This window comes from Oncorhynchus clarkii, chromosome 1 (genome assembly GCF_045791955.1).
Source record: "Oncorhynchus clarkii lewisi isolate Uvic-CL-2024 chromosome 1, UVic_Ocla_1.0, whole genome shotgun sequence".
NCBI lineage: Eukaryota > Metazoa > Chordata > Actinopteri > Salmoniformes > Salmonidae > Oncorhynchus > Oncorhynchus clarkii.
The window spans coordinates 36,093,145-36,120,334 of record NC_092147.1 but is presented as its reverse complement, the minus strand read 5'-3'; the positions used below and the strand labels follow the sequence as shown (position 1 = coordinate 36,120,334).

Genomic DNA, 27,190 nt, shown 5'->3' with positions numbered 1-27,190 from the left:
CGCCAAATCCAGATTTGTCTGTCGGACTGCCAGATGATGTAGCATGATTCTTCACTCCAGAGAACGTGTTTCCAGTGCTCCAGAGTTCAATGGCGGCGAGCTTTACACCACTCCAACCGAGACTTGGCATTGTTCATGGTGAGATTAGGCTTGTGTGTGGCTGCTCGGCCATGGAAACCCATTTCATGAAGCTCACGATGAACAGTTCTTGTGCTGATGTTTCCAGAGGCAGTTTGGAACTCTGTATTGTGTGTGTTGCGACCGAGGACAAACTATTTTATTACTCGGGGGTCCCGTTCTGTGAGCTTGTGTGGCCCTGCCACTTCGCAGCTGAGCCGTTGTTGCTCCTAGACATTTCCACTTCACAATAACAGCACTTACAGTTGACAGGAGAAGCTCTAGCAGGTCCGAAATTTGACGTACTGACTTGTTGGGAAGGTGGCATCCCTTGACGGTGCCTCGTTGACAGTCACTAAGCTCTTCAGTAAGGCCATTCTACTGCAAATGTTTGTCTTTGGAGATTGCATGGCTGTTTGCTTGATTTTTTTATATATCTGTCAGCAATGGGTGTGGCTGAAATAGCCAAATCCACTAATTTGAAGGGGTGTCCACATACTTTTGTGTATATATGGTGTTGCATAGGCCTATTAATGCATTTATGTTCAATAGACTTCTAGTTATGTAGACTAGGGTGAAAATGTTCCTCCTGTTTATAGATGAGCATGTATTGCTACTTCTGACTGGTGTTGATGTGTTCTCTCTTTCCTCTAGGTGCTGCACCAGTCAAAGTGGAGATGCCTGCTCTCTCTCCCACCATGGAGGAGGGAAACATCGTCAAATGGTTGAAGAAAGAAGGTAAGAGAGCCGTGCCTCCATTTGCCAATGTTCACAACATACTCAGCTTTTCTGTTGCATGCAGACTACAATGCTACATAATATAATCGAGCCTACGAAACAAATCCAATATGGTTGATTTTAATTTTATCTCCATCCATATACCTTCATAAAGACACACATCACCCTACACACACTCTACATTTTGAGATGTTAATAATGACTGGATATTCCATGGTGCAGTTTAGTGTTTGTCAGATTAGCCAGCTCTCCTAATTTATTAAGGAGGAGAAAAGCAGTGGCCGGTTTCTCCCTTTCTCCACCCCGGAGTGATAGGGGGCCATTGTTAATGTTTGACCATGTGACATCACATCCTTCTACACAGCAGTCAGAGCCCAGGCATGCTGAGAAAGTAAGGCACCTGAGGACTGCTGCCAGTTAATTGGCCCAGAGAAAGTTGGCGCTGTCTATGTCACCAGGTTGCAACGCTGTTCCCCCCCTTGCCGCCATAGCCACATAGCCTTGGGTCTTTGGCCTGGTTTGCTATCTAACTTTTTGAGTGCAGTGTATAAAGCAACTGCCTGTCACCACAGGCCATTCCGATTAATCAGTCGACCTCTACCGTGAACCTTACATGGTACAGACAACATCTTGGTGTCATTATACTACATTATGTTCTAAAATATGGAGTACCTCTATATCGGTATCGGCGTTGAAAAATCATAATCGGTCGACCTCTAGTTCACGGATCAAAGGGTCTTACAGGAATAATGTCTAGGTCTAAAAAAGGGCGTAAAAGGGCCACTTTCCTCATGATTTTCCCAAACAAATGTGTCATACAAATGTAAAAAAGCATGTTAAATGTCCTTCCTCGCAATAAATTTGTGAGTTGCAGAACAATATGTGATACCAAAAGTTTTGGGAATCGCCCACTTGGCTTTGTCAATGGATATCCAGCTTTTCCTCTGACCCCATCCCATCCCCATTGGTGTAGTGCTATATTTTTTTAGTTGAGGGAGCACCATTTTTGTTTTTTTTGTGACGTCATATATTCTTAAAGTTTGTACAGAGTACCGACAGATGTAGCCTATTGAATATCATTGTAGGATAGGTCTATGCATAAACTACATCCTTCAATTGCCACATCTGCCTATGTCCACCCATATTGTTTTAAGGCATACCTCATTTCAAAATAGGCCATAATCGCTGTCAATCGTGAATGATAATTTTTTACATGTTACGGGTGAATGTCCAAACTGCATGTCATGGGAATATGCATTAAGATCTTGAATTAGTGCTTTGTGAGTGAATTAAAGCAGATGGTGTTAACAAACTGGCCTTTCTTGTCGACCTATTTTGTTTTAATCAAAGCATACAGTGTGTTCCTTGATTTTTTTCCACATTTTGTTACATTAAAGCTTTATTCTAAAATTGATTAAATAAATAAAAATCCTCATCAATCTACATGCAATACCCCATAATGACAAAGCAGAACGTTTAAAAAAAATATTTAGCAAATTTATACAAATAGTAAATTGAACTATTACATTTACATAAGTATTCAGACCATTTACTCAGTACTTTGTTGAAGCACCTTTTGGCAATTACAGCCTCATCGTCTTGGGTATGGCACTACAACCTTGGCACACCTGTATTTGGAGTTTCTAACATTTTTCTCTGCAGATCCTCAAGTGTCAAAGCCCCTCCTGCTTTGTCTTTTTCTGTGTGCTATGGTCGTTGTCTTGTTGAAAGGTGAACCTTTGCCCCAGTCTGAGGTCCTTAAGGATTGCTCTGTACATTGCGCCGTTCATCTTTCCCTCAATCCTGACTAGTCTCCCAGTCCCTGCTGCTGAAAAACATTCCCACAGCATGATGCTGCCACCATGGTTTACCTTCGGGATGGTGCCAGGTTTCCTCCAAACGTGATGCTTGCATTCAGGCCAAAGAGTTCAATCTTGGTTTCATCAGGCCAGAGAATATTTTTTCTCATGGTCTGAGTCCTTTAGGGGCCTTTTGGCAAACACCAAGCGGCTATAATGTGCCTTTTACAGAGGAGTGGCTTCCGCCTGGCCACTCTACCATAAAGGCCTGATTGGTGGAGTGCTGCAGAGATGGGTGTCCTTCTGTTAGGTTCTCCCGTCTCCACAGAGGAACTCTGGAGCTCTGTCAGAGTGACCATCGGTTTCTTGGTCACCTACCTTACCATGGCCCTTCCCCGATTGCTCAGTTTGGCCAGCTCTAGGAAGAGTCTTGGTGGTTCCAAAATTCTTCCATTTGACAATGATTCTTCTTTTTTCGGCTGTAAAGTAACAAAATTTGGAAAATGTCATGGGGTCTGAATACTTTCCGATGGCACTATTTTCCTATTCAGCTTCGAATATTAAATGACTAAGTTGTTTTTGTTGTGACATATTATAGGCCTACTATGCTATAAGATATGCTATTAAATTCCAATCAATGTTTAAGTGATCTTGCGAGACATTGATTAAGCTTTGATCTAACTTCACTAAATGAGCTCCATGGTGAGAAGTGATTATCTTCTATTTGTAATAAGTACTGATTAGGCAACAGATCTTGATGAGGGTTATTTTAAGCGATTTGAAGGCCCTTCGAATCGTTTTGCTGAAAGGACAGCACTATAAACGTAAGTGGCCACACATCGTTCTGTGTTCCACTGCGCAAGAGCGGGTCCAAGGCAGACGTGGTGAATTTGGATCCTAGATCTCATCGGTGTGATAAGGTTCGTGTGGTGGATCAGTTTGTCTGCATACGCAATCGAGGTGGTACGTTTCTGTAAGCTAAGCACTCGGACAGTAGGTCGACTTCAGGTGCGTCGTACATGAGCCCTTAGTCCATAACAAACTGGAGGACAGCCGTTTTAGCAACCCCTGGTAAAGTTTTATGTCTGTTACTGTTCACGTCAGATTTGGCCCGCTCGAAGTGGTCAGGCCTCCGGCCGACGTGCCTCTGCACACACGCCAACAGTTACTAATTATTTGCACGACTGCCAGAAAGAGAGAAGACGGGGAAGAAACCATAATTTAACTTACCTACCTATAAGCTTTAGCCTACATATTTGTTTTGTTTTTCATTCTAACGTTTTCATGGAATGTTAGTGGTCATTTAAATCAAATTTATTTAGAACAACTTTTCCAGAAATATTTTTGCCAGCTCTGTGTATTCTCAAATTGAAAAAAGTGAGGGAGCCTGCTCACCTGTGGAACAGCAGCACTACATCCCTGCCCATCCCCTTGTATTGTACGTTTGTGTCACCGTGTAGCTTAATCCTATTGCCATTCCAGTGGAGAAGAGTTGAAAGGGGCAGGTGGTTGACTGTTTAACTTTTAATATCGCTCATCACTGGCTAACCCCTTGGGTCATCTGGTGTTAACCACACACACACACATCCAATCTAGTCCTCCCTTCTCCCGGCTCTCTGGAGCTTCTGAGGTCAATACTCACTCCCACCCCTGCCCACTTCTTCCCTCACATCCTCTATGATCCTCCCACTACCCTCTCTCCCACAATTCTCCCTTTCGCTCATCCTAAAAGTTGAGGTGATCTTTTACTAGGCAGGATATTGAAGCTGAGGATGGTGTTTTCCTGTATGGATGTGTACCTTCTCTCTCCCTGTGTTATTGTGCTGACCTGAAGTGACCTTCCCGCCCTAGGATCACCTGTTGAAAATAAAGACTGACTCAATGTGACCCCTGCCCAATAGGCCCCAGCATCCATCTTCCTCTTCTGCCTTGTCTTCACTCAATTACAAATGGCCTCTTTTTAATAAAACATCTTGAATCACCCCTCCCCTCTCCTGTTTTAGACTTGCTTCCCTAGCCCCATAGGGAAATGTAGATGCATGAGAAATATCATGAAGAACATATAAATCCACCAGAACCCCTTCCTTTACACCCAGTACTGCTACTGTTTGAATTGAAGGGCAGTCCATAAGCGCAGATGAAGGATATCAAGGATATGGAAAGATTCTGTATGGAGGAATGATCTTCTCCAATCTCATAAAACATTTGAGAAAAAGTCTGTGTCGTTATCCTTGCAAGGGCAGGGTGCTGGAGAACTGAAAACGGGTGCCAATAATTTTGACCCATATCTTTTTGAGATTTTGTTTTTATTACTTTTTAAACTAAATATATTTTCTCTGAGCAATTGTATTACTATATACTGTATAATAATAATAAATTGTCCCACTTTTTCTCATACAGTATACAGTAGCTCAGTTGTATATTTGTACACTATTTTTTTGCTCATCTTTATCAAGGGTGACTTTATGTACCCCACTGTATAGCCTAATGATCAGAGTGTTACCACCATAGCAGTTCTATATCTATGGTTTCATCATCCCTTAGAAATGGACTTTCTACACTCTCGCCAATTTTTTTTCATGTAACTTTTTCCTTTTCCCAATTATTGGTCTTTGACATTCTAAGCGGTCTGACTGTTGCTGGTGTCCTGCAGGTGATGCGGTAGCGGCTGGCGATGCGCTCTGTGAGATCGAGACGGACAAGGCCGTGGTTACCCTGGAGTCCAGTGATGACGGCGTCCTGGCCAAGATACTGGTGAGTGAACTGTGTTGTGTGTGTCAGTTCTTAGGGCTTCCCTCTTCTCCTTAATTGGCGGAACATCAGTGATGAGGTGTGCTTCGTGACCTCTGTGTGTTGTGTGAATATTAATGACTCTGCCAAAGACAGACCGATCACTTGTCTTTCATCAACACTGCACCACATGTTTGTCCCTCAGAACAGAGGGATGAAAGCAGTTTATCCTCCGCTGTCAGATCGATCTGGCAATGGGAGAAAGCCTCCAATTACGTCCTAACGAGAGAGAGTGAGAGGATATTGATGGAAACTCTGTGGTACAGCTTTGCCTGTAAACCATCCTTTCCTCCGTCCTCTTAATTATAAATGATCCAGCAGTCATAATGACATACTTTTGTATATTTTGCCCTGCTAGAGCTTCCTCGGTCAACTGTAAGTGCTGTTATTGTGAGGTGGAAACGTCTAGGAGCAACAACTGCTCAGCTGTGAAGTGGTAGCCTAGGCCACACAAGCTCACAGAACGGGACCACTGAAGCACGTAGCGTGTAAAAATATTCTGTCCTCAGTTGCAATACTCACTACCGAGTTCAAAACTGCCTCTGGAAACAACGTCAGCACAATAACTGTTCGTTGGGAGCTTCATGAAATGGATTTCCATGGCCGAGCAGCCACACACAAGCCTAAGATCACCATGCGCATTGCCAACCGTCTGCTGGAGTGGTGTAAAGCTCGCCGCCATTGAACTCTGGAGCACTGGAAACACGTTCTCTGGAGTGATGAATCACGCTTCACCATCTGGCAGTCCGACAGACGAATCTGGTTTTGGCGGATGCCAGGAGAACACTATCTGGCCCAATGCATAGTGCCAACTGTAAAGTTTGGTGGAGGAGGAATAATGGTCTGGGGCTGTTTTTTTTCATGGTTCGGGCTTGGCCCCTTAGTTCCAGTGAAGGGAAATCTTAACGCTACAGCATACAATGACATTATAGACAATTCTGTGCTTCCAACTTTGTGGCAACAGTTTGGGGAAAACCCTTTTCCTGTTTCAGCATGACATGACAGCACAAAGTGAGGTCCATACAGAAATGGTTTGTCGAAATTGGTGTGGAAGAACTTAACTGGCCTGCTCCGAGCCCTGAGATCAACCCCATCGAACATCTTTGGGGTGAATTGAAAGTGCCCGACCTCGCTAATGTTCTCGTGGCTGAATGGAAGCAAGTCCTCGCAGCAATGGTACAACATCGAGTAGAAAGCCTTCCCAGAAGAGGAGAGGCTGTTATAGCAGCAAAGGTGGGACCAACTCTATATTAATGCCCATGATTCTGGATCCACATACTTTCGGTCATGAAATGTGTTTTTCGTATTTATTTTCAACCCAACATTCATTAACTAGCTAAGTGACACACACACACACACACAGACCCTTGCCTGTCCCACAGCTGATGCCATGGTTCCCTCCAGTCAGTCATCCGATCAGTGAGTGTCACATCGTTCAGAACAGTGTCCTAGTGGCAATTAGCCGTGTAAACCAGGCCACATAGCATAGTTCAGCGAAGCATACCCATGTTGTTCAAGTGCTGTGGTTCAGGTGGTGTCTGAGTGTACCCTGAATAAAGAGCTGATATGGAGTAATTACTTAGACAGATAGCAACACGTGTGCATAAACAAGAGTGTTGCTCTGGAAATATAACATTTCTATGAGATCACTATCAGCAGGCGAAGTGTCTCTCTCATTGTTATGTGTTTTCAATTATTATAATTTCTCTCTGCCTTTTTTAGCCCTTGCTCTATTCTCACTCTTCTTCATGTTTTCTTTCTCTTCCTCTTTCTCTTCCCTCTCCCTCCTTCCAATCCATGTCTCGGCTGCCATGGGGATACAGTAGTTTCCATGGCAACTGCCCAGGAGTTGGAGGAAGGGGCTTAGGAAGGCTTGGAGCTGGCAGAAAGAGGGAGAGCGATAATCCCCCCCAGGTTCAGCTAGCATCCAGACCAACACCCCCATCCCTGAATACGCCAGACCCAGTCTCTACTGGGGGTATTAGAGAGGAAGCGTGCCAGTCTCTGTGTGGATGTGTGTCTGCCTCCTGGTGTGTATCATGTGTGGTGTTACTAGTATGAGCGATGTTTTTCCTGGCTGTGTGTGGAAGGGGCTTGATGGCCTCTGCTCTCTGTAGATCACAGCACAGATTAGCCCACAGTGGTGTAGTAGTGGTGCTGTCTAAGCATGTACCCACTAGGATTCTAGTTTAGCAGCCAGTGTTACATCCGTGAACACACAAAAGGCTGATATGGCACATGTAGAGATCCCCCACACATTGATGGATCGGTGGGTGTGCAGGGATTTTCGAGATGGATTGATACGGTGGACAGAATGTATGTCAACATTTAACGGTCGAGATAACTAGTGGCAAGATGGATGGATGTTTAGATGGATGGAAGAAGGAAAGGCTAGATGAAGATGGTCTGACATGGTCCACAGTGCTAACCTGACAGCATTTATCATGTCATTTATCACTCTGCTTCCCTCCCTCCATTCCTACATACTTTCTCATCAGGGTGCTGTCATTTTAGAATAGATTAATCTTCCAACGGGTTTGTTGTCAGTTGAGCAGAGACACAGCCATCTTCCCTGCACTACAACTAGCCAAACCATGACTGTAAAAATAACGGACAAAGCCATCCATCACGTGACATCATTAATTTCTATGTGAAGCCTCAATAGATCATTGAAGTCAAATGAAGTGAGTTAAGATGGCGTCTCATGGAGGCATAACGTGTAGTTAGAGCTACTCGAGGAAGTGACGTTACAGGCTAGCTCGGTGCTGCCCCCTCAAATTCAGTAATGCTGCGTTTATCTGGTACGAGTTAGAAGTCAATCCGGATGTCATTGTTGTCAATGAGAGCTCAACGGTAAATGCTGTTGAAGCTGGCAGTGAATGCCGTCAGCCACCATGGTAGATGGGACTTGCCGCCAGAGTTCAAATATTTCAACTTTTGCTGTCTGCCGTAGCTATGTTTTCTACCGGATGTTGATTTGCTCTGAAATCACTATAGCAACGCATCCCATCATGCTGGCTTGCTTTTGCCATCACCGTCTTTCTTGCTTTCTTTCCCGCAATGTCGACTGGTATGCCGGTTTTTGCATCCCTTGTCTAAACGCAGCATAACTCAAGTTGATGGCCGGCCGGAATATTGCATACTGCCATTAGCAACTCAATTAGCAACTCAACTTCTCTGTACGATTTTAAAATGATTGGTTCAAGGACATACATCTGGTGTATCAGAAGCAATTATTGGTACCATGATTGTCTTCGAAAGTGTTTATTTACATGAAGATTGCCCATGAAGATTGCCATTTCCCCATTCACTATAATGGAGGATCATGCTTTCTGCCAATAATACCTGCAGGAGCGGTGGGCCTTCTGTGGCATTAATGAGAAGGGCCAGTCGTTCTCCCCTGGGCCGGACGCCTTATGAAGAGAAGAACAGAAAGGCCCTCACGTTGAATATGCTCCCAATTTACCACCTTTTATAGGCAACATTTCAATCCAACACAGATCTTTGTCTGGTCTTTGAAATTATACAAAATGCATAGGTTAACCTCATAAATGGTGTTTCGTTATATAATTTATGAACTAGTTGATATATTCAGGATAGACCCCGTAGGAACACTATACTCACTGATCTCCCTCGTGTGCTTTAATTTATCAGATTGAGAATGCAGACAAATCAAAAGCCCTGGGAGAGAGAGGGCTGCTGGGGAAAAGCCCTCCTCTGGACTCTAATTAGACTAGTCTGCCCAGTAACAAGTTGCAGGATATAGGATTCAATCATATCGCCTCAAATCCCTCTTTCTGTCTCTCTCTCCTGGCAGATCAATACACTCACACGGAGGCACACACACACACACACACACACACCAAATCAATACAGGATATTTTTATTGCAAGAGTCTCCAAATAAGCCACCCTCTTCCTTTCTCTTTGATCTGGAGGCGAGGGACTAATTGTGTACTGTTTACAAGTCACAGGTGTCAAGCCTATCCTTGTTGAGGGTGCAAGTCTGGGTGTGTGAGTCTTGAATTGTGTCAGCGATCACAAGAGTAAGAGTAATTTTCTGAAATCCATGCATAGCCCGCTAAAAATGGTGTCCTCTTCATCCACCTCTTGACTTATTGTTCCTTACTGAAACCAGCCAGGTCTTCTAATATGTGTCAGTCAGGTTGAACCTGTGCCATTTCACTGTCTGCTGAGGTCGGAGGTGCTGCTCAGGTATTTGGCTAAGTGCCTGTGTTTGCTATGATGTGGCGGAATGGTTCAGGACCGGCACTGTCCTTTTGCAACCAGATGGCAGTGTTGAGCCCCACACTAGCAGTGTGTTACACTCTTCTCCCTTTTCTCTCTCTGTGTGCCGATGTGCTCTTGCGTCTTTGATGGAGACATCCACATAAGACGGCACCCCATCTGTGAATAAGTGGAAAGAAAGGGACGATGATGATGTGTGCGTGTGTAAAGGCTGTGAATGCAGCTTCTTCGAGAGCTGTGTTAAACGTCTATAAATACCTGCTTGTCTAACTGGTGTTTATAGAGCTTAATGGTAGGGAGAGAGCATCGCTGATCTCTCTCTCTCACTCACTCACTCTCAAACACACCATTTCTAAAGCCATGAGGCCCTGCCATTTATTGATCACCTCACACTGGGCCAGAGGTGCCATGAAGACACACACACACACACACTACCTGTAGCACCTAGCATATGGACAGGAAGCCACATATATATATATATATATATATATATATATATATATATATATATATATAGTCACACAACAAACAGACCGGGTAGTCTTGGTAGTTTAATGCGTCAGGGATGTTGTGCAGCTATTTTGTAGTAAACAAAACCGTTTTTTTCCTTCTTCTCACTGCCAAAGCAGTCACATCTTCCCTAGCTACCTACTATCCAATGGACAATAGAAATTAGCCTACCTTTTTGCTTTTAGGAATCCCTTGCCTTTACTCAGTGAGACATGGTAGTAAAGTGTTTTTGACTGTTGTACTGAGGGGAATATCCTGGGTGAAACTGGAGGTGTGCCTGGCCTGCTGGCTGGCCTGGGAGCTCAGGTGGTCTTATCCTGCTGTTGTTTCTGGTTAGGTGGAGTCAGTGGTCTTATTGTAGCACATCTATTGTTTAGATGCCACTGGGGAGAAGGTGACTGGGTGAACTCCTTGATTCAAAGCTATCTGACATTCAGCCAGTTACAAGGGCTTGTGTTCTGATCTAATGCAGAAACCAATTGCCTGATCAATTTCATTGTCGCCATGATTGAATGGGACTGCTTTCCCTGTCGGCAACAGCGGTTGTTATTTGTGTTGTTTTTCTCTTCTTTTCTGGCGAGCAGAGCTACGCCCTTTAGCAGGAATGACAGCTCCGTAAGTGGATACCATTTGGAAATAGATGGAGTGTTACAGCCCTGCCTCATCCATTGTGCCTGGCCTTTCATTTAGAACTAATCAATATTGACTGGGGAAAAACACCTTGCTGACTATGAGGGGGTGGAGACATCCACGCTGTGCCTTAATGACGCTGTTAGAGACCGAGATGAAGAGAAAGATGGATATTGAGAGCGAATCGATGTGCGACCGGGGGGGGGGGGGTGAAGGAACAGTAAGCATTCATTCCCGCCTCCATTAGAGTCCTTGGCCTTGTGTGTTTTGTCAGAACAGAGGTGAGGGGAAATGAAGTGAATTGAGTAGGCAGTGTGGACAGACACACAGTGGATGGAAATGTCTGCCTATGGTCCCTCTGGTAGCAGTAACATATTATGTCAAGAGGTAATGATCTTTTGAACATCCTCCTCCTGGTGGTTCTTTCCATTCCTATCATTTGTTCTCTCCCTCTCTAGTTCCTCTCTTCTTCTCCCTTCCTTCTTCCCCCAAATGCTCTTTCTTTCTCGTTCTTATGTGCTTTCTTCCCCTCTCTATTTCTCCACCTCTCCTCAGTCTTCTTGCGCATTCTGAGTCAAATTCAAATGCAGCTTGATAGTGATTATTATTATAAAAGTGTCTCTGCGTGTCCTCAGATGGAGGAGGGCAGTCGTGCCGTGCGTCTGGGGACTCTCATTGCCCTCATGGTGGAGGAAGGGGAGGACTGGAAGACAGTGGAGATCCCGCCACCTGTGGCAGCCACCCAAGCAACTCCTGCTCCGGCAGCCCCCACTGCACCCCCACCACATCCCCCCAGAGCAGCCTCCACAGGACCGTGAGTCTCACCTCTCTCCTCTTCTTCCTCTCTCCCACTATTACATCACTCTACTGTCATGCTCTACTCTGCCATTCTAATCAACTAATCATTAAATTAATCAGTAAATCAATTGGTATTTGTGTAGTGCTTTTCACAAATACACAAACATTTGTCAAAAGTGCTTGATAACAACCTTGGCATGACCCTGTAAAGAGCAAATAGATGCTTCAGTAGTAAGAAAGAAACTCCCAAGGAAGGAAGAAACTAGACTACAGCTGAAGCCCATCCTCTTTTGCCTGGTCAGATAAACGTTCAGAGTACATACAACTCCTTTTCCCATTCTTAGGGTCTCCACCATCACACAACGTGCTAAGTAAGACAACTGTCCCTTTCCACACCCATGTTAAAACGCAAGAGATACTCTCCTGCCTTATTGACAAACATAGGACAGGAGCTGGAACTAAACATCAAATCAGGGCCTATTCAGAAAAATGTGTTTTTCCACTGTCCACTTGTATTCCCATTTTCCCCCAAAGCTTGTTCAAATGAAGCAGGGTTAAAGGTTATTTGCATTTGGGAAAGAACAGGCGTCTTGTTTAATTGGTGTTAGTTCCGAATGAGACAGGAAAAATGGACTAGAGGTCGACCGATTAATCGGAATGGCCGATTTAATTAGGGCCTATTTCAAGTTTTCATAACAATCGGAAATCTGTATTTTTTTATTTTTGTAATTTTTTTATAGCTTTATTTAACTTGGCAAGTCAGTTAAGAACACATTCTTATTTTCAATGACGGCCTAGGAACGGTGGGTTAACTTCCTCGTTCAGGGGCAGAACGACAGATTTTCACCTTGTCAGCTCGGGTTATTTTATCTTGCAACCTTACAGTTAACTAGTCCATCACAATAACGACCTGCCTCTCTCTCGTTGCACTCCACAAGGAGACTGCCTGTTACGCGAATGCAGTAAGCCAAGGTAAATTGCTAGCTAGCATTAAACTTATCTTATAAAAAACAATCAATCATAATCACTAGTTAACTACACATGGTTGATGATATTACTAGATATTATCTAGCGTGTCCTGCGTTGCATATAATCTGCATACAAGTATCTAAGTATCTGACTGATCGGTGGTAGGCAGAAGCAGGCGCATAAACATTCATTCAAACAGCACTTTCTTGCATTTTGCCAGCAGCTCTTCGTTGTGCGTCAAGCATTGCGCTGTTTATGACTTCAAGCCTATCAACTCCCGAGATGAGGCTGGTATAACCGAAGTGAAATGGCTAGCTAGTTAGCGCGCTAATAGCGTTTCAAACGTCACTTGCTCTGAGCCTTCTAGTAGTTGTTCCCCTTGCTCTGCATGGGTAACGCTACTTTGATGGTGGCTGTTGTCATTGTGTTGCTGGTTCGAGCCCAGGGAGGAGCGAGGAGAGGGACGGAAGCCTTACTGTTACACTGGCAATACTAAAGTGCCTATAAGAACATCCAATAATCAAAGGTTAATGAAAAACAAATGGTATAGAGGGAAATAGTCCTATAATTCCCATAATAACTACAACCTAAAACTTCGTACCTGGGAATATTGAAGACTCATGTTAAAAGGAACCACCAGCTTTCATATGTTCTCATGTTCTGAGCAAGGAACTGAAACGTTAGCTTTCTGACATAGCACATATTGGACTTTTACTTTCTTCTCCAACACTTTGTTTTTGCATTATTTAAACCAAAATGAAAATGTTTCATTATTTACTTGAGGCTAAATTGATTTTATTGATGTATTATATTAAGTTACAACAATACTGAATGAACACTTATTTTAATTGTCATTATTACAAATACATTTGTTTTTTTTAAATCAGCCGATTAATCGGTATCGTCTTTTTTGGTCCTCCAATAATCGGTATCGGCGTTGAAAAATCATAATCGGTTGACCTCTAAAATGGACCCTGAAAGTCACTTGACTTCAATAAGTGTTTGCTAATTTGAGCAGTACCACTGTCATTATCCTCTGTCTAAATTGAGAAAGCGTGAGAGCAGTGTCATGTCAATGTTTTTAAGATTGAAGTGGGTGTTAAGGCCCAACGGCAGAGACATTAAATCGGTCCTTTAGAACAGTTTAATTGCTCCTCTATTAAAATGTCACAGGGCGAAGCATTTACGCTCATAGCTGCTTTTTTTTTTGTTGCCTTTTTAGGTGAAAGTGAATCTAATCAAATAAAATTGTATTTGTCACATACTTCGTAAAACAACTAGTGTAAACTAACAGTGAAATGCTTACTTACGGTAGTGAATGGTAATGCAGGTGCATGTTCTGAACTGTCTAGAATGTACACAAGCTGAGTGCATTGACAGCTTAATGGGCTGAAGCCTATATGGTCTACATAAGCTGAACATTTAATGTTGACTATTCATGTTCTCTGACCAATCAGGACATGCTTATGGTCAGATTAATTGTGTGTCTGTGTGTCTCTCTGTCCCTATCTCTGTGTGTCCTGTCCTTTCCTCTCCCCCCAGGTTGCGGTTGAGCCCGGCAGCCAGACACATCCTGGACACACACGGTCTGGACCCCCAGCTGGCCACCCCCACCGGACACAGGGGCATCATCACCAAGGAGTGAGTTCACGTACGAGATGTGTTCAGCGTGGTGAAGTGCAATGAATAGGGCGGACATGATTCCCCTCTTCTAATCTAGCTATAGACTGTCAAGTGTTTTGTGACTTTAGACTCAGAGTGTGGGTACTGGGTGGTTTATGTGTGTTATACACTACTGAGCAAGTTAAAATAGTGCAAATCTCTCTGAGGAAGAAATTACAATCTAACTGACAAAAACAAGTGCGAGAGATGTTGTGAATGAAAGGGGAGAGAGGAGAGTACGGTGTAAAGTGACAGAAATTCACTGAGTGCAAAAGTTATCAAGTTGCCAGGTGCTCTAACCCTGGTATGCGGGTGTGCTCACACCAGAGGAAGCTGTGAAACTGTGAGCGCAAACAACACACACACACACACAACTTTAATGGCCACCTGTTGTCACGCAGGGTTTGATGGAACGTTCTAGTTACCCAACTCGCACCCTGCTGGGGAATCTCATTAAGACACAGCTGTCTCCATGGCAACCCAGTCTCCAGGGCCGACTGATGGCCATAGAAACACAGGCCGTATGTTTTAGGAGACGTATCTGTCTATGTTCCCGTGTGTCTGTTTGTTATTCACACAAGTTTGTGGACGTGTATGTCTGTTAAAGAGCGAGTGTAAGGGGACGTAAGGAACCACACTCGACACAGGAAGATCACCTAAAGGCCTTGGATTCAGTCTTTTGCGATTATTATATGTCACATTGTGTGATGTTACCAAATTTAAAATCTTAATATCAACATGGCCAGATTGTATGATTTGCTTCAGTTCTGTCGTCACATTCTGCAATTGTCTTGTGAGGCTTCGTCAGCCGATGTAGGGTATGTCAACTGCAGCGGTGTATTTGGTCTGTGCATGTTCCAGCAGCGCAAGACTTCCTCTATGTTTATGCGCGAGTAAAGGGAGTTTGGAAGAACTGAAAGTATGCATCTTAGAAATAGTTTTCACATGCTTTTAGTCATGTTGCGTACAAAGTTATATGTGGACACCTGCTCATCGAAAATCATGGGCATTAATATGGAGTTTGACCCCCCCCCCCCCCTTTGCTGCTATCACAGCCTTTCCTCTCCTGGGAAGGCTTTCCACTTGATGTTGGAGCATTGCTGAGGGGACTTCCATTCAGCCACGAGCATTCGTGAGGTTGGGCGATTTAGACCTTGATCGTAGTCGGTGTTCCAATTCATCCCAAAGGTGTAAGATGGAGTTTAGGTCAGGGCTCTACAGGCCAGGCAAATTCTTCCACACTGAACTTGACAAACCATTTCTGTATGGACCTTGCTTTTTGCACGGGGGCATTGTCATTCTGAAACAGGAAAGGGCCTTCCCCAAACTGTTGCCACAGTTGGAAGCACAGAATGTTGTAGTTCCAGTGAATGGAAATCTTACTGCTAAGGGGCCTGAACCATGAAAAACAGCCCCAGACCATTATTCCTCCTCCACCAAACTCTACAGTTGGCACTATGCTTTGGGGCAGGTATCGTTCTCCTGGCATCCGCCAAACCCAGATTTGTCTGTCGGACTGTCACATGTGGAAGCGTGATTCATCACAGAGGCAGGTTGGAACATGGTCGTTGTGGTAAAACAATGCACAGAAAGTGGTAGGCGATTTTAAGCATTTTTCAAAATCCCATCAGGTAGCCTGATTTCAGATGTCATGTAAACACGATTATTAGGGAAGTCGTTCTTCTTCCAAACCATGAACATGTTTAAATTGAACTATTATATTAATCTGACTATTCACAATAATAATTTGACCCTATTGTGTGCATGCTCAGTTCCGGCCATGTTCCTGTTAGTCATCGGGATCTGCTCGTAACACCAGCCACACTACACAATAAAGGCTCCAGATTTCTGACACTGCCAGAACTTTGTTGGAGTCTACGATCGCACGAAGTGGTACTTAATCGGCAGACTTAGACCTGAATGAGGCAAGGCGTCCGGCAATTGTTTACTACCTGAAGATTTGCCCATGGCCATGAGGTGTACATTTTGTCTGGGATGACAAAGTTGTGGCATCAGAAGGCTAAAATTGTACAGTCTGTGCGGACCTTACTGTAGACATTGCAGAAAAGTATGTACACTTCTTTGGTGAGGGTAGATTGCCAGCAATGTTTCCCCTATATGCATTTTACTGCAGCGCACTCAGATAGCATAAGAACAAGGCTTAAGCTACGTAAACATGTGTAGAATTTTTCTCTCTGCCCTGGCGCAAAATGAGTAGAATTGCAGAAAATGTGCTTTAAAACAGCAACATTTTGTCTCTTCCGGCCAAGAGGAGTGGCCTCTTGTGTGGGTCCACTATAGAACAACAACACAGAACAAAACATATAGCCCATTGATGAGATCATAGTGGTAACGCAAATCCACAGGAAGGGTTCATTTAGGAGTGGAAGGGGATGAGGATGTTGGGTTTTTGTATCACTGGTTATTCAGTGCTTGATTTATCATACCAATAGCCCTCATACACAATGGCGCATGGAAGTAGAAAAAAAAATGAGGCCACTCCCACTTTAGTGTAGCCAACTGCTCATCTATTTTCTGGTGCATCAGTGAGTTTCCTAACTAATGTCAACACATGTTACGTGGTACGGTGATATGACAGCTCTGACACCAAAACAAACTAACTCCACTGTCTCTCAAATCATTAGTCTTTATCTCTCTCTCTCTTCCTCTATTCATTGTCTGTTGATGTTGAAAAGGAGGCCCTGTGTTTCTGGAGAACATTGTGTACTGTTAACTCCACAGAGGAGAGAATTGGGGGATATGGGGGATTCAACACATTGTCAAATAACAATGGCAGGCATGTGGCTGTCCTCTTTCCTTCTCTGTCTCTAAGGCCTGCAGCTACAGCATGTACAGAGAACACACATGACTGGCTAGCTACAGATAGATAAAGCACCACTACCTATCTCTACCATGCTTCACTTCACCTCAATGGCTTAGAAAACACTTTCTCATTTGCTGGATGTGTTCCAACAAAATATATGGTTAATATAATTGATTTATACAATTATCATGCATGCCTTGTAAGGATCTGACGGCGAGTGGGTAATCTGTCTCTACCATCAGTCAACCTATAATCATTGGATAACAAAATAGACGAGCTACGATCACGAATATCCTACCAACGGGACATTAAAAAACTGTAATATTTTATGTTTCACCAAGTCGTGGCTAAACGACGACACAGATAACATACAGCTGGCGGGGTTCACGCTGCATCGGCAAGATCGAACAGCTGCCTCCGGTAAGACAAGGGCTGGTGGTCTGTGTATGTTTGTAAACAATAGCTGGTGCACGAAATCTAATATTAAGGAAGTCTCAAGGTTTTGCTCGCCTGAGGTAGAGTACACTATTTACCAAGAGTTTATATTTTTCGTAGCAGTCTATTTACCAAGACCGCACTCAATGAGCTGTAAGCCATAAGCAAACAGGAAAACGCTCATCCAGAGGCAGCGCTCCTAGTGGCCGGGGACTTTAATGCAGGGAAACTTAAATCCACTTTACCTCCTGACCACCTTTACTCCACACACAGACGTGTGCAAAGCTCTCCCCCGCTCTTAATTTGGCAAATCTGACCATAATTCTATCCTCCTGATTCCCGCTTACAAGCAAAAACTAAAGCAGAAAGCACCAGTGACTCGGTCAATAAAGAAGTGGTCAGATGACGCAGATGCTCAGCTACAGGACTGTTTTGCTAGCACAGATTGGAATATGTTCCGGGATTCTTCTGATGGCATTGAGGAGTACACCACATTAGTCACTGGCTTCAACAATAAGTGCATCGATGATGTCGTCCCAACAGTGACCGTAACCCGGAAGCTTACAAGAACTCCCGCTATGGCCTCCGATGAACCATCAAACAGGCAAAGCGTCAATACAGGACTACGATTGAATTGTACTATACCTGTTCCGATGCTCGTCTAGTGTGGCAGGGCTTGCTAACTTCACTGACATTTTCAACCTGTCCCTGACTGAGTCTAATACCAACATGTTTCAAGCAGACCTCCATAGTCCCTGTGCCCAAGAACACTAAAGTAACCTAAATGACTACCGACCTGTAGCACTCATATCTGTAGACATGAACTGCTTTGAAAGGCTGGTAATGGCTCACATCAACGCCATTATCCCGGAAACCCTAGACCCACTCCAATTTGCATACAGCCCCCAACAGATCCCCAGATGATGCAATCTCTATTGCACTCCACACTGCCCTTTCCCACAAAAGGAACACCTATGTGAGAGTGCTGTTCATTGACTACAGCTCAGCATTTAACACCATAGTGCCCTCAAATCTCATCACTAAGCTAAGGACCCTGGGACTAAACACCGCCCTATGCAACTGGATCCTGGACTTCCTGAAGGGCCGCCCCCAGATGGTAAGGGTAGGTAACAACACATCTGGCACGCTGATCCTCAACACGGGGTGCCCCTCAGGGGTGCGTGCTCAGTCCCCTCCTGTACTCCCTGTTCACCCATGATTGCATGGCCAGGCACGATTCCAACACCATCATTAAGTTTACAAAGAAACACAGACAGGAGGAAGGGGAATGAAAAAAGATGGCTAATTAAAATCATACTTTATTTTTATAATATCTGTAGTAATGCGTATTTCCCAAAGTCTGTGAATTAGATACTTGGGCATTTACCCTCTATTATGTCAGGGCATGTCTTGTATAAGCTTCCAGTAATTGAACAAAGTTACAGGAATCTTCAGTAATTTTGGTAATGAACTTAATCAATGGCAATCTATCGTAGCTCTGGTAATTTATACTTAAATAACTTTTAATACATTAAGAATATATATTCATATATTTTATCTGTGTCCATGAGTTTCTAGTAGAGGGAAAAGGGATACCTACTCAGTTGCACAATTGAATGCAATCAACCAACGTGTCTTCCGCAATTAACCCAAACCCTCTGAATCAGAGCAGGGCTGCCTTAATCAACATTGCCTGGGGAGCAGTTGTTGTTTGGAGATAACTGCCTCGCTCAGACCATATGGTTCAAGAGGAAAATGGTATAATTCATGAAAAAAAGCATCTAATCAACAATGGCATTATTCTCAATTTAACTCTGCAACTCTTCCAACTATTTACTTTTTTCACAACTGCCACCAGTTTGTCGACAAAACATTTTCAACAAATGCATATTGACATAGCAAAATAAATATGTTTGTAAAGTCTCAACCTTTTCCCAACCTTTATTGGTTTCTGTACAACCAAGTATATTTTTCTCTTCCCAGATTATCATTGGAAGTAACCCATCTGCATTTTACCAGTAGGCCTATGGGCTCATGAGTTTTCTCAAGTACCCCGTGTGGATAGGCCATGTACCTCCAGGGCTCCTACTACCTCTGGTTGGGTAACACTGGTTTACGGTATACCTTCACAGTATTCTTTAATAGCTAGAATCTGCAAGAGATCAGGCCAAAAATCGAACCCAGCTGCACCAGGTTTCTGGACTATGGTAGATATTGTATTTTATGTTGAGAGACTCAGATCTTTCCCTCTGTGGCAATATAAGGCTTTTCTCCACTGGAGTGAAGGGGTTTTCATGACCATCATTCCCTCTGTCGTGTCCCAGGTGGCAGTGTAGAGTCTGGGTTTCACTCAGACAGTCAGGGGGAGGTGTGTGTGTGTCTGTTTTATCTGTGGTGTTTGTGTGTGTGTCTGTGTCTGTGTATGCATCTTTAATATTCCAGTCACCTCTTCACAGGCTTTGAGGCTCTTTGGCCTTGTCTGTCAGTGGGTGTAAATGGCCTGTGTGAAAAGCAGATGTCTTGTGTGAGGAAGGATCAGCCAGCCAGGCAGCCAGTGAGCCAGCTAGCAGCACACGCAGTAGCCTATTAGTGAATGATGTCATCGCCACACACTGGGGGCTCTGGGCTGACGATGTATGAGCTAAATTGATGTGCTCTTCATCGTATAGAAAGGACACTCTTCATGTTGCATTGGGATTCATGGATAATGTGTAACACACTCCATACAAAGAAATAGGATGAATGTTGTACATGGTACATATATTGTGGTGTTATTTTTCAAGTTGTAATGTGAAGCTCTACATGCAGCCCCCCCATCCCTTTTGAAAGAAACTGACAGGGAGGTAATGACATCGTCAATGTTTAATCTAAATCTCACATCCTCCTCTTGTTCACTGGCTGGGTTCTTTTGTTCTCTGAGCAGGAGTAGGAGCAGTCATGCAAATTCAGATGCACATGTACAGTTGAAGTCGGATGTTTACATACACCTTAGCCAAATAGATTTAAACTCAGTTTTTCACAATTCCTGACATTTAATCCAAGTAAAAATTCCCTGTTTTAGGTCAGTTAGGATAACCACTTTATTTTAAGAATGTGAAATGTCAGAATAATAGTGTAGAAAGTGATTTATTTCAGCTTTTATTTCTTTCATCACATTCTCAGTGGGTTAGAAATGTACATACACTCAATTAGTATTTGGTAACTTTGCTTTTAAAATGTTTAACTTGGGTCAAAAGTTTCAGTTAGCCTTCCACAAGCTTCCCACAATAAGTTGGATGAGAGAGCTGGTGAAACTGAGTCAGGTTTGCGCACAAATGTTCTATTTGATAGAGGTCAGGGCTTTGTGATGGCCACTCCAATACCTTGACTTTGTTGTCCTTAAGCCATTTTGCCACAACTTTGGAAGTATGCTTGGGGTCATTGTCCATTTGGAGGACCCATTTGCAAACAAGCTTTAACTTCCTGACTGATGTCTTAAGATCTTGCTTCAATATTTCCAGATAATTTTCCTTTCCTCATGATGTACGATATTTGTCCCCATGTGCAGTTGCAAACCGTAGTCTGACTTTTTTATGGTGGTTTTGGAGCGTCGGTTTCCTCCAGCATCTTCACAAGGTCCATTGCTTTTGTTCTGGGATTGATTTGAACTTTTCGTACCAAAGTAAGTTAATCTCTAGGCGACAGAACGCGTCTCTTTCTTGAGCGGTATGACAGCTGCATGGTCCCATGGTATTTTATACTTGCGTACTATTGTTTGTACAGATGAACGTGGTACCTTCAGGCATTTGGAAATTGCTCCCAAGGATGAACCAGACTTGTTGAGGTCTTTGCTGATTTTATTTAGATTTTCCCATGATGTCGATCAAAGAGGCACTGAGTTTGAAGGTAGGACTTGAAATACAGAAGCTTCTAAAGCCATCACATCATTTTCTGGAATTGTACATGCTCTTTAAAGGCACATTGAACTTCTGACCCCCTGGAATTGTACATGCTCTTTAAAGGCACATTGAACTTCTGACCCCCTGGAATTGTGATACAATGAATTATAATTGAAATAATCTATCTGTAAACGATTGTTGGAAAAATGACTCGTCATGCACTAAGTAGATGTCCTAACCGACTTGCCAAAACTATAGTTTGTTAACAATACATTTGTGGAGTGGTTGAAAAATTAGTTTTAATGACTCCAACCTGTGTATGTAAACTTCAGACTTCAACTGTATCAGCAGAACGGGTAGGAAGAGTGGAGTAGTGATTGGGCCACCCATGCAAAGGGGCTCAGGTCTTTCAGAGGGCATGTAGCTTCCTGTCACTAACCTAACCTGGAGGAACCAGCCTCTTCTGCCTGTATGCTTGCCTACCTACACTGCTCTTCAATTATATATATGTGTGTGTGTGTGTGTGTGCCTGCAAATTGGTTTGTGTGTCTTTAAGTGTGGGTGGGGGAATTCCAACATGCCAAGGACCCCAAAAACAACAACCAAGAACAATGAGAGGAAGGAAGTGAGGGATTGCGAGAGAGACTGCATGGAAATGGAGAGTCAGGGACCCAGTCTTGTCCCTGCTGTATGGACGAGGGCAGCAGGAGTAGCTGGTTCAGACAAAGATGTGGGGTAGGAAGGCCTCAGTGCACTGTTGTGGAACCAGGGTGCTGGAGCAGATACCCAAAAAGGTAATACCAGTCGCCTTAAATTATTTTAACTCAATGTACTAACTCTTACTGTAGATTGCAGCTGCCAATAATGTAAGCCGTGGAAAAAGTATCTTCAGTGTGATGCGGAAGCAACGTACAACAATGTGTCATGACTAACGACAAAGCCATGCAGGTGTTAATATTTATACCAAAATAACATTTCTGATCCTTATATTTGCCTGTGCTCTGGGCTGGAGGAAGGGCGAGGCTGTTACCTGAAAGCACTTTACTGCTCTGTTCTGTTTGATGAGCAGAGAATTCAGCCCACATCAAAGATGGCTGCCACCTTTGAACTGCTGATCCAGGTGCCTGCCTGACAAACCACATTAATTACGCTTCAGGGACACTTGATGAAACAGTCAGGTTTTGTTTTTTTGTTTTCCTAGGCGGTTATCATATAGATAATGATTTGTAGAGCGATGTTTTGTTGATGTGATTTATTGCTCATAGTAGTTTTGTTGGCCTTTTAGTTCCCTGCATCTCCTGACTTGTTCAGCCTGCCCAGTGTGCCCATGCGATATGCATGCTCCGTTTGTCCGATGAGAGAGTGAATGCATCTGACACCTGATCCTGGCTTCCATTGTGGCGAGGTATTTGTTTGTGAATGGTGAGCGCTTCTCTTCTCACATCACCGTCCCTGTGCTAGCCCTGGAAGGATTTAATAAGAGTTAGCTCTGTCTCTCTCTCTCTTGCACTCTCGCTCGCTTGATCACTCGCTTGATCACTGTCTTTCTCCCCTTTCCCTCTTTCTCCTCCTCCTCTTTCTATACCTGGCCCTCCACTTTTTGTTCTCTCACACTCTCTGTCTCTCTGCCTGTGACATTACACACGAAATGAGCAATGGGGTCACTTTCAGTCAGTCTCCTCCAGCCTTGGGTCACACAGTGGAAAGGGTGGTGGCAGTCGTAGTGCTTGACCTGACTACACCAAGCCCTCTCCTGGTTGGAGCAAACTTCTCCAGCTAGATAGACATTCTATTCCTGTCTGCCTGCCTTGGAATTTCCATTGAAAAGCTTTCAGCTAAACAAACGCTCTCCTCTGAAGATGGTGAGAGGATTAATTAGCTTGCATAAATGTTTATGCGAGTAGTGAGTACTAGGCCAGCCTCTACCTAACCTGGGTTTTGAAAGCATGTTTCTTATCCCTGGGAAATATTTACATTCCCCAGGTGTTGGGGACATTTTTTCTCAAATGTTTATTTTTGATCATATTGGGCAACGTTGGAGTAGGGGATGTGTCGACTCTGGTTGAGATGAGTGTTTTTCCTCTCCGAACCAAGCAGGGTCAATATCAATAGGCCTGTTCACTGACAGAAGGCCAGAAATTGGATGTTTGCGCTTGGATCGAAAGTACATCATGTATGCTTTCCTCAGGCTTTCAATAACATGACACCGATAAATGGCTTCCTAGTGCCTAGCTACCTACCTACACACTGGTGTTCCCGTATCTGCTGCAATACTCCGTACAGGTGTGTGTGAAAGCAGTTTTTATTTGCATTATTAGTTTGCCCATATTCATGTTGGGACGGTCAGGGTGTCAGAGGAGTGGCCCAGTGTTAAGTATTTTCATACGGTTTCAAAGCCCTGGTCTCAGATCCACCCTCCCTGAGTCGTACTGTAGGCATAGTGTACATTTGCTTGGTCTTGTTGAAATGGTAGGCTACTTGTTTGTATTGATCTGTGTAATAGTGGTGGAGATTGTCCTTTTTACCTCCTGCTTTTTGCTTAATCTATTCTCAACCACCTTGTGCCATTATTTTCCTCTACAGAGATGCCCTTAATCTCCTGAAAAAGTTCCCTGATTCCAAGACAACTCCAGTTACAGCAGCCCCAGTGGCAGCAGCCCCCAGTCCAGTCGCCACCCCAGCAGCTGCCCCACTTCCCCCAGGCAGCAGGCCCATGTACCCCCCTCAATCCATACCTGGCAAGCCTGGAGCTCCGGTGAGTACACACACACACACAAACACACTATCAGTAAACACATTAAAATGTCAAAATTGAGAGCAACACCAAGTGCTCAAGGGGCTTGAAGCATTTTCAGAAAGTGTATGGCTTAATGACTCATGCACCTCAACACAGTGGATTATATCATAAGGAAAGCAAGTCGTGGTTAGGGAAGTATAGATTTAACTCTTAGCTCACTGGTGTGTGAAGAGATGGAGTGAGGCAGGGACCACCTAGACGTTGGTATGAGTCACTATGGCTGCCACCAACCCTCCCCCACTTTCTATACAGACTCACACTCTCTCTCTCGCTCTCTCTCTACCTCACCTTCTCTCAGTGCTGCTATTCACTAAAGGTGATGGGCACAACACACAATTTATCAAGATCTATAAATAGTGGAGTTGAGGGCACGTTTTCACGGATTTAATTTTCTCATGACTTCACATTAATAATTTGCCTGTAAGTGTTGGAGCCTCGTTCTAGCCTTATGTAACATCTTATAACATTATAAAGGGCAGGAACAGCATTTTCCAGTAGATAATTCCCTCATTCAGAAAGCCAAGTTTATGCTAATATATACTACTACTATCGGTAGTTGAATGGTGTGACTTTCATGTTCTTCATTTCCTCCTGTTTGTTCCTGTTGTGCAAGTCTGTGAGATCGGTGATTGGACACAGTTAGCTTGATTTCCAGCAGGGTTTGGAAGAACTTCTGAGAAAGTATTGAAACAACACTCTGCTCCAAAGCGTATGAAAAGCTTCTAAGCAGACATTAGCAGTATCTTAATAGTCTCTGGAGGCCCCCATGCTATGGAACAGATCCCGATCGTTGTTTGCACACAGCCCCTATGCTCCCATGCAAAAGGAGCATGACGACATATCGTCTTACTCCCTCTCCCGCACAGATTGATCCATCAAACAGACAGAGGCCTGGGGTTGTGCAGGGGGTAACCAGACTTTATCATCTGGTCAGTGGAAACCCTGTAGAGAGCTGAGGACATGGGTCTTGACTTGACAGTTAATGCAGTTTTAGTATTATGATCATGGAATTCCGAGCACATCATGTGTGTACACTTACATTTCTAAGGGGCCAGATTCCCTTTGTCTGCGCTATATTCAAATGCCTGTATGCATTCTATAAACGGTAAAATAGACTAAATGTGATAGCCACTACCACCAAGTTGTTGTTGTGTAGCCTGATTGTGTCCAGACTGAGGAGAAATTAGCACACAGTGCATCGCTGACCACCTCCTGATGTGGTCAGCCAGATCTGAACACAATGTGACTTTTGTCTTTTCAATGTGATCTTCGTATTCTCACAGCAAAGTTGCACGTAAGTGTAGACACAGCCACTTTCTCTCTCTGAAAACACCCCTGCTGATCAGTGACTACTGGGACTCCAAATGAGACATCAGTATCACCTCTGTTTCCACTGACAGACGACTGGTGGGGAGGCAGGAAGGCTCCTGGTTCTCTTGAGGAGTCACGGTAATTGTGTCAGGGTGCCGAGCATCGCTCAGCGGAACAAAAGGCCACCTCCAGTGACAACACTTTATCCTATTTCTTAGTAGTGAGGTGATGAGGTAATTTGTTTGCTGTATTCTGATATGAGGGAATAGCATTCTGTGGTATGATGACACACACACTTCTCTGGCTTTTCAGTCTGTAACGACCAAAAAAACAGCACCTTGACTTTCTCTTACGTTTTGTATGATCACAATCATTGCTGTTTGATGTATTTTGTACTTTTTATTTGATAGCTTTTTTCTTTCTTTTTTAGCTTGACTTGATGCCCTTGTAAAGAGTATTGTGTTTATTGGACAACTCTATACTGTTGGTTGAATAGAAGGCTCCTCCTGTCCTGAGATAGAGCCCAGACCCTGGTCAAGCTTTAGAGCCAGGCCTGTCCAAACACTCCAAACAGCAGCCTCGTAAAGACGACCCAGACTGGTTGGGGTAGTCTGCTTTCCATCCCTGCCTCTTTTTCACTGTAATGGGGATTTTGACTGTTAAATACTAATTCTAGCATTACTGCCAAAGTGTTTACAGCAATTAAGATCTACACAAGAGGTTACTATTCTTATATATATATATATATATATGTATGTGTGTGTGTGTGTGTGTGTGTTTAGGCATGGTGGATTTAGTTGTAATGGCAAAAATGTCCTCATCTTGTTTGCCATATTGGAGTTTATTGGGTTTGAACTACCTAGTATAGTGTCTAGCATGTCAATAACTTAAGTGCTAATTGTATTTTCAAGACGATTACGTCGCCTGGTCACAATAAATGACCCAATATACCACCTTAGAGTTGGTCCTATTTTTAATTGAACAAAATCGATCCCAATCAATCTTTTGTAACGAGCTTGTCAACAGCATTGCCATGGGTTCTGTAGCCTCATCAAAGCCTCTAACTTTAGGTGAAAGTGAATACGTCTGCAATGGCGTTATTGATGGGAGCAGAGTCATAAAGTCGTCCAGAAATATAAATCTGCACAGTGACTGACCGTTCTCTGTTCTGTCCTCTCTTTCCTCCTCTCCTGTCTCAGGGCACCTTCACAGAGGTCCCGGCCTCTAATGTGCGGCGTGTCATCGCCCAGAGGCTGACGCAGTCCAAGACCACCATCCCTCATGCCTACGCCACCATCGACTGTGACCTGGGCGCTGTCATGCAGCTCCGCAAGGAGATGGCCAAAGGTGAGGCCACATCACATCAGAACATAACAGGGCACAACACATCACATTAGAACACAGCATAACAGGGCACAACACATCACATCAGAACATAACAGGGCACAACACATCACATTAGAACACAGCATAACAGGGCACAACACATCACATCAGAACATAACAGGGCACAACACATCACATTAGAACACAGCATAACAGGGCACAACACATCACATCAGAACATAACAGGGCACAACACATCACATTAGAACACAGCATAACAGGGCACAACACATCACATCAGAACATAACAGGGCACAACACATCACATTAGAACACAGCATAACAGGGCACAACACATC

The 27,190-nt window shown here is 43.8% G+C and overlaps 1 protein-coding gene across 1 annotated transcript in view; it reads left to right on the top strand.

Moving 5' to 3' along the window:
• Positions 1-27,190, top strand: part of LOC139406650 (pyruvate dehydrogenase complex component X) — a 54,388-nt gene that overhangs the window by 7,873 nt on the left and 19,325 nt on the right. The window contains exons 2-7 of the mRNA XM_071149496.1: positions 772-855; positions 5,308-5,408; positions 11,467-11,645; positions 14,141-14,239; positions 23,981-24,152; positions 26,705-26,852. Coding sequence (XP_071005597.1) covers positions 772-855; positions 5,308-5,408; positions 11,467-11,645; positions 14,141-14,239; positions 23,981-24,152; positions 26,705-26,852 — 783 coding nt within the window. The remainder of the gene's footprint in view (positions 1-771; positions 856-5,307; positions 5,409-11,466; positions 11,646-14,140; positions 14,240-23,980; positions 24,153-26,704; positions 26,853-27,190) is intronic.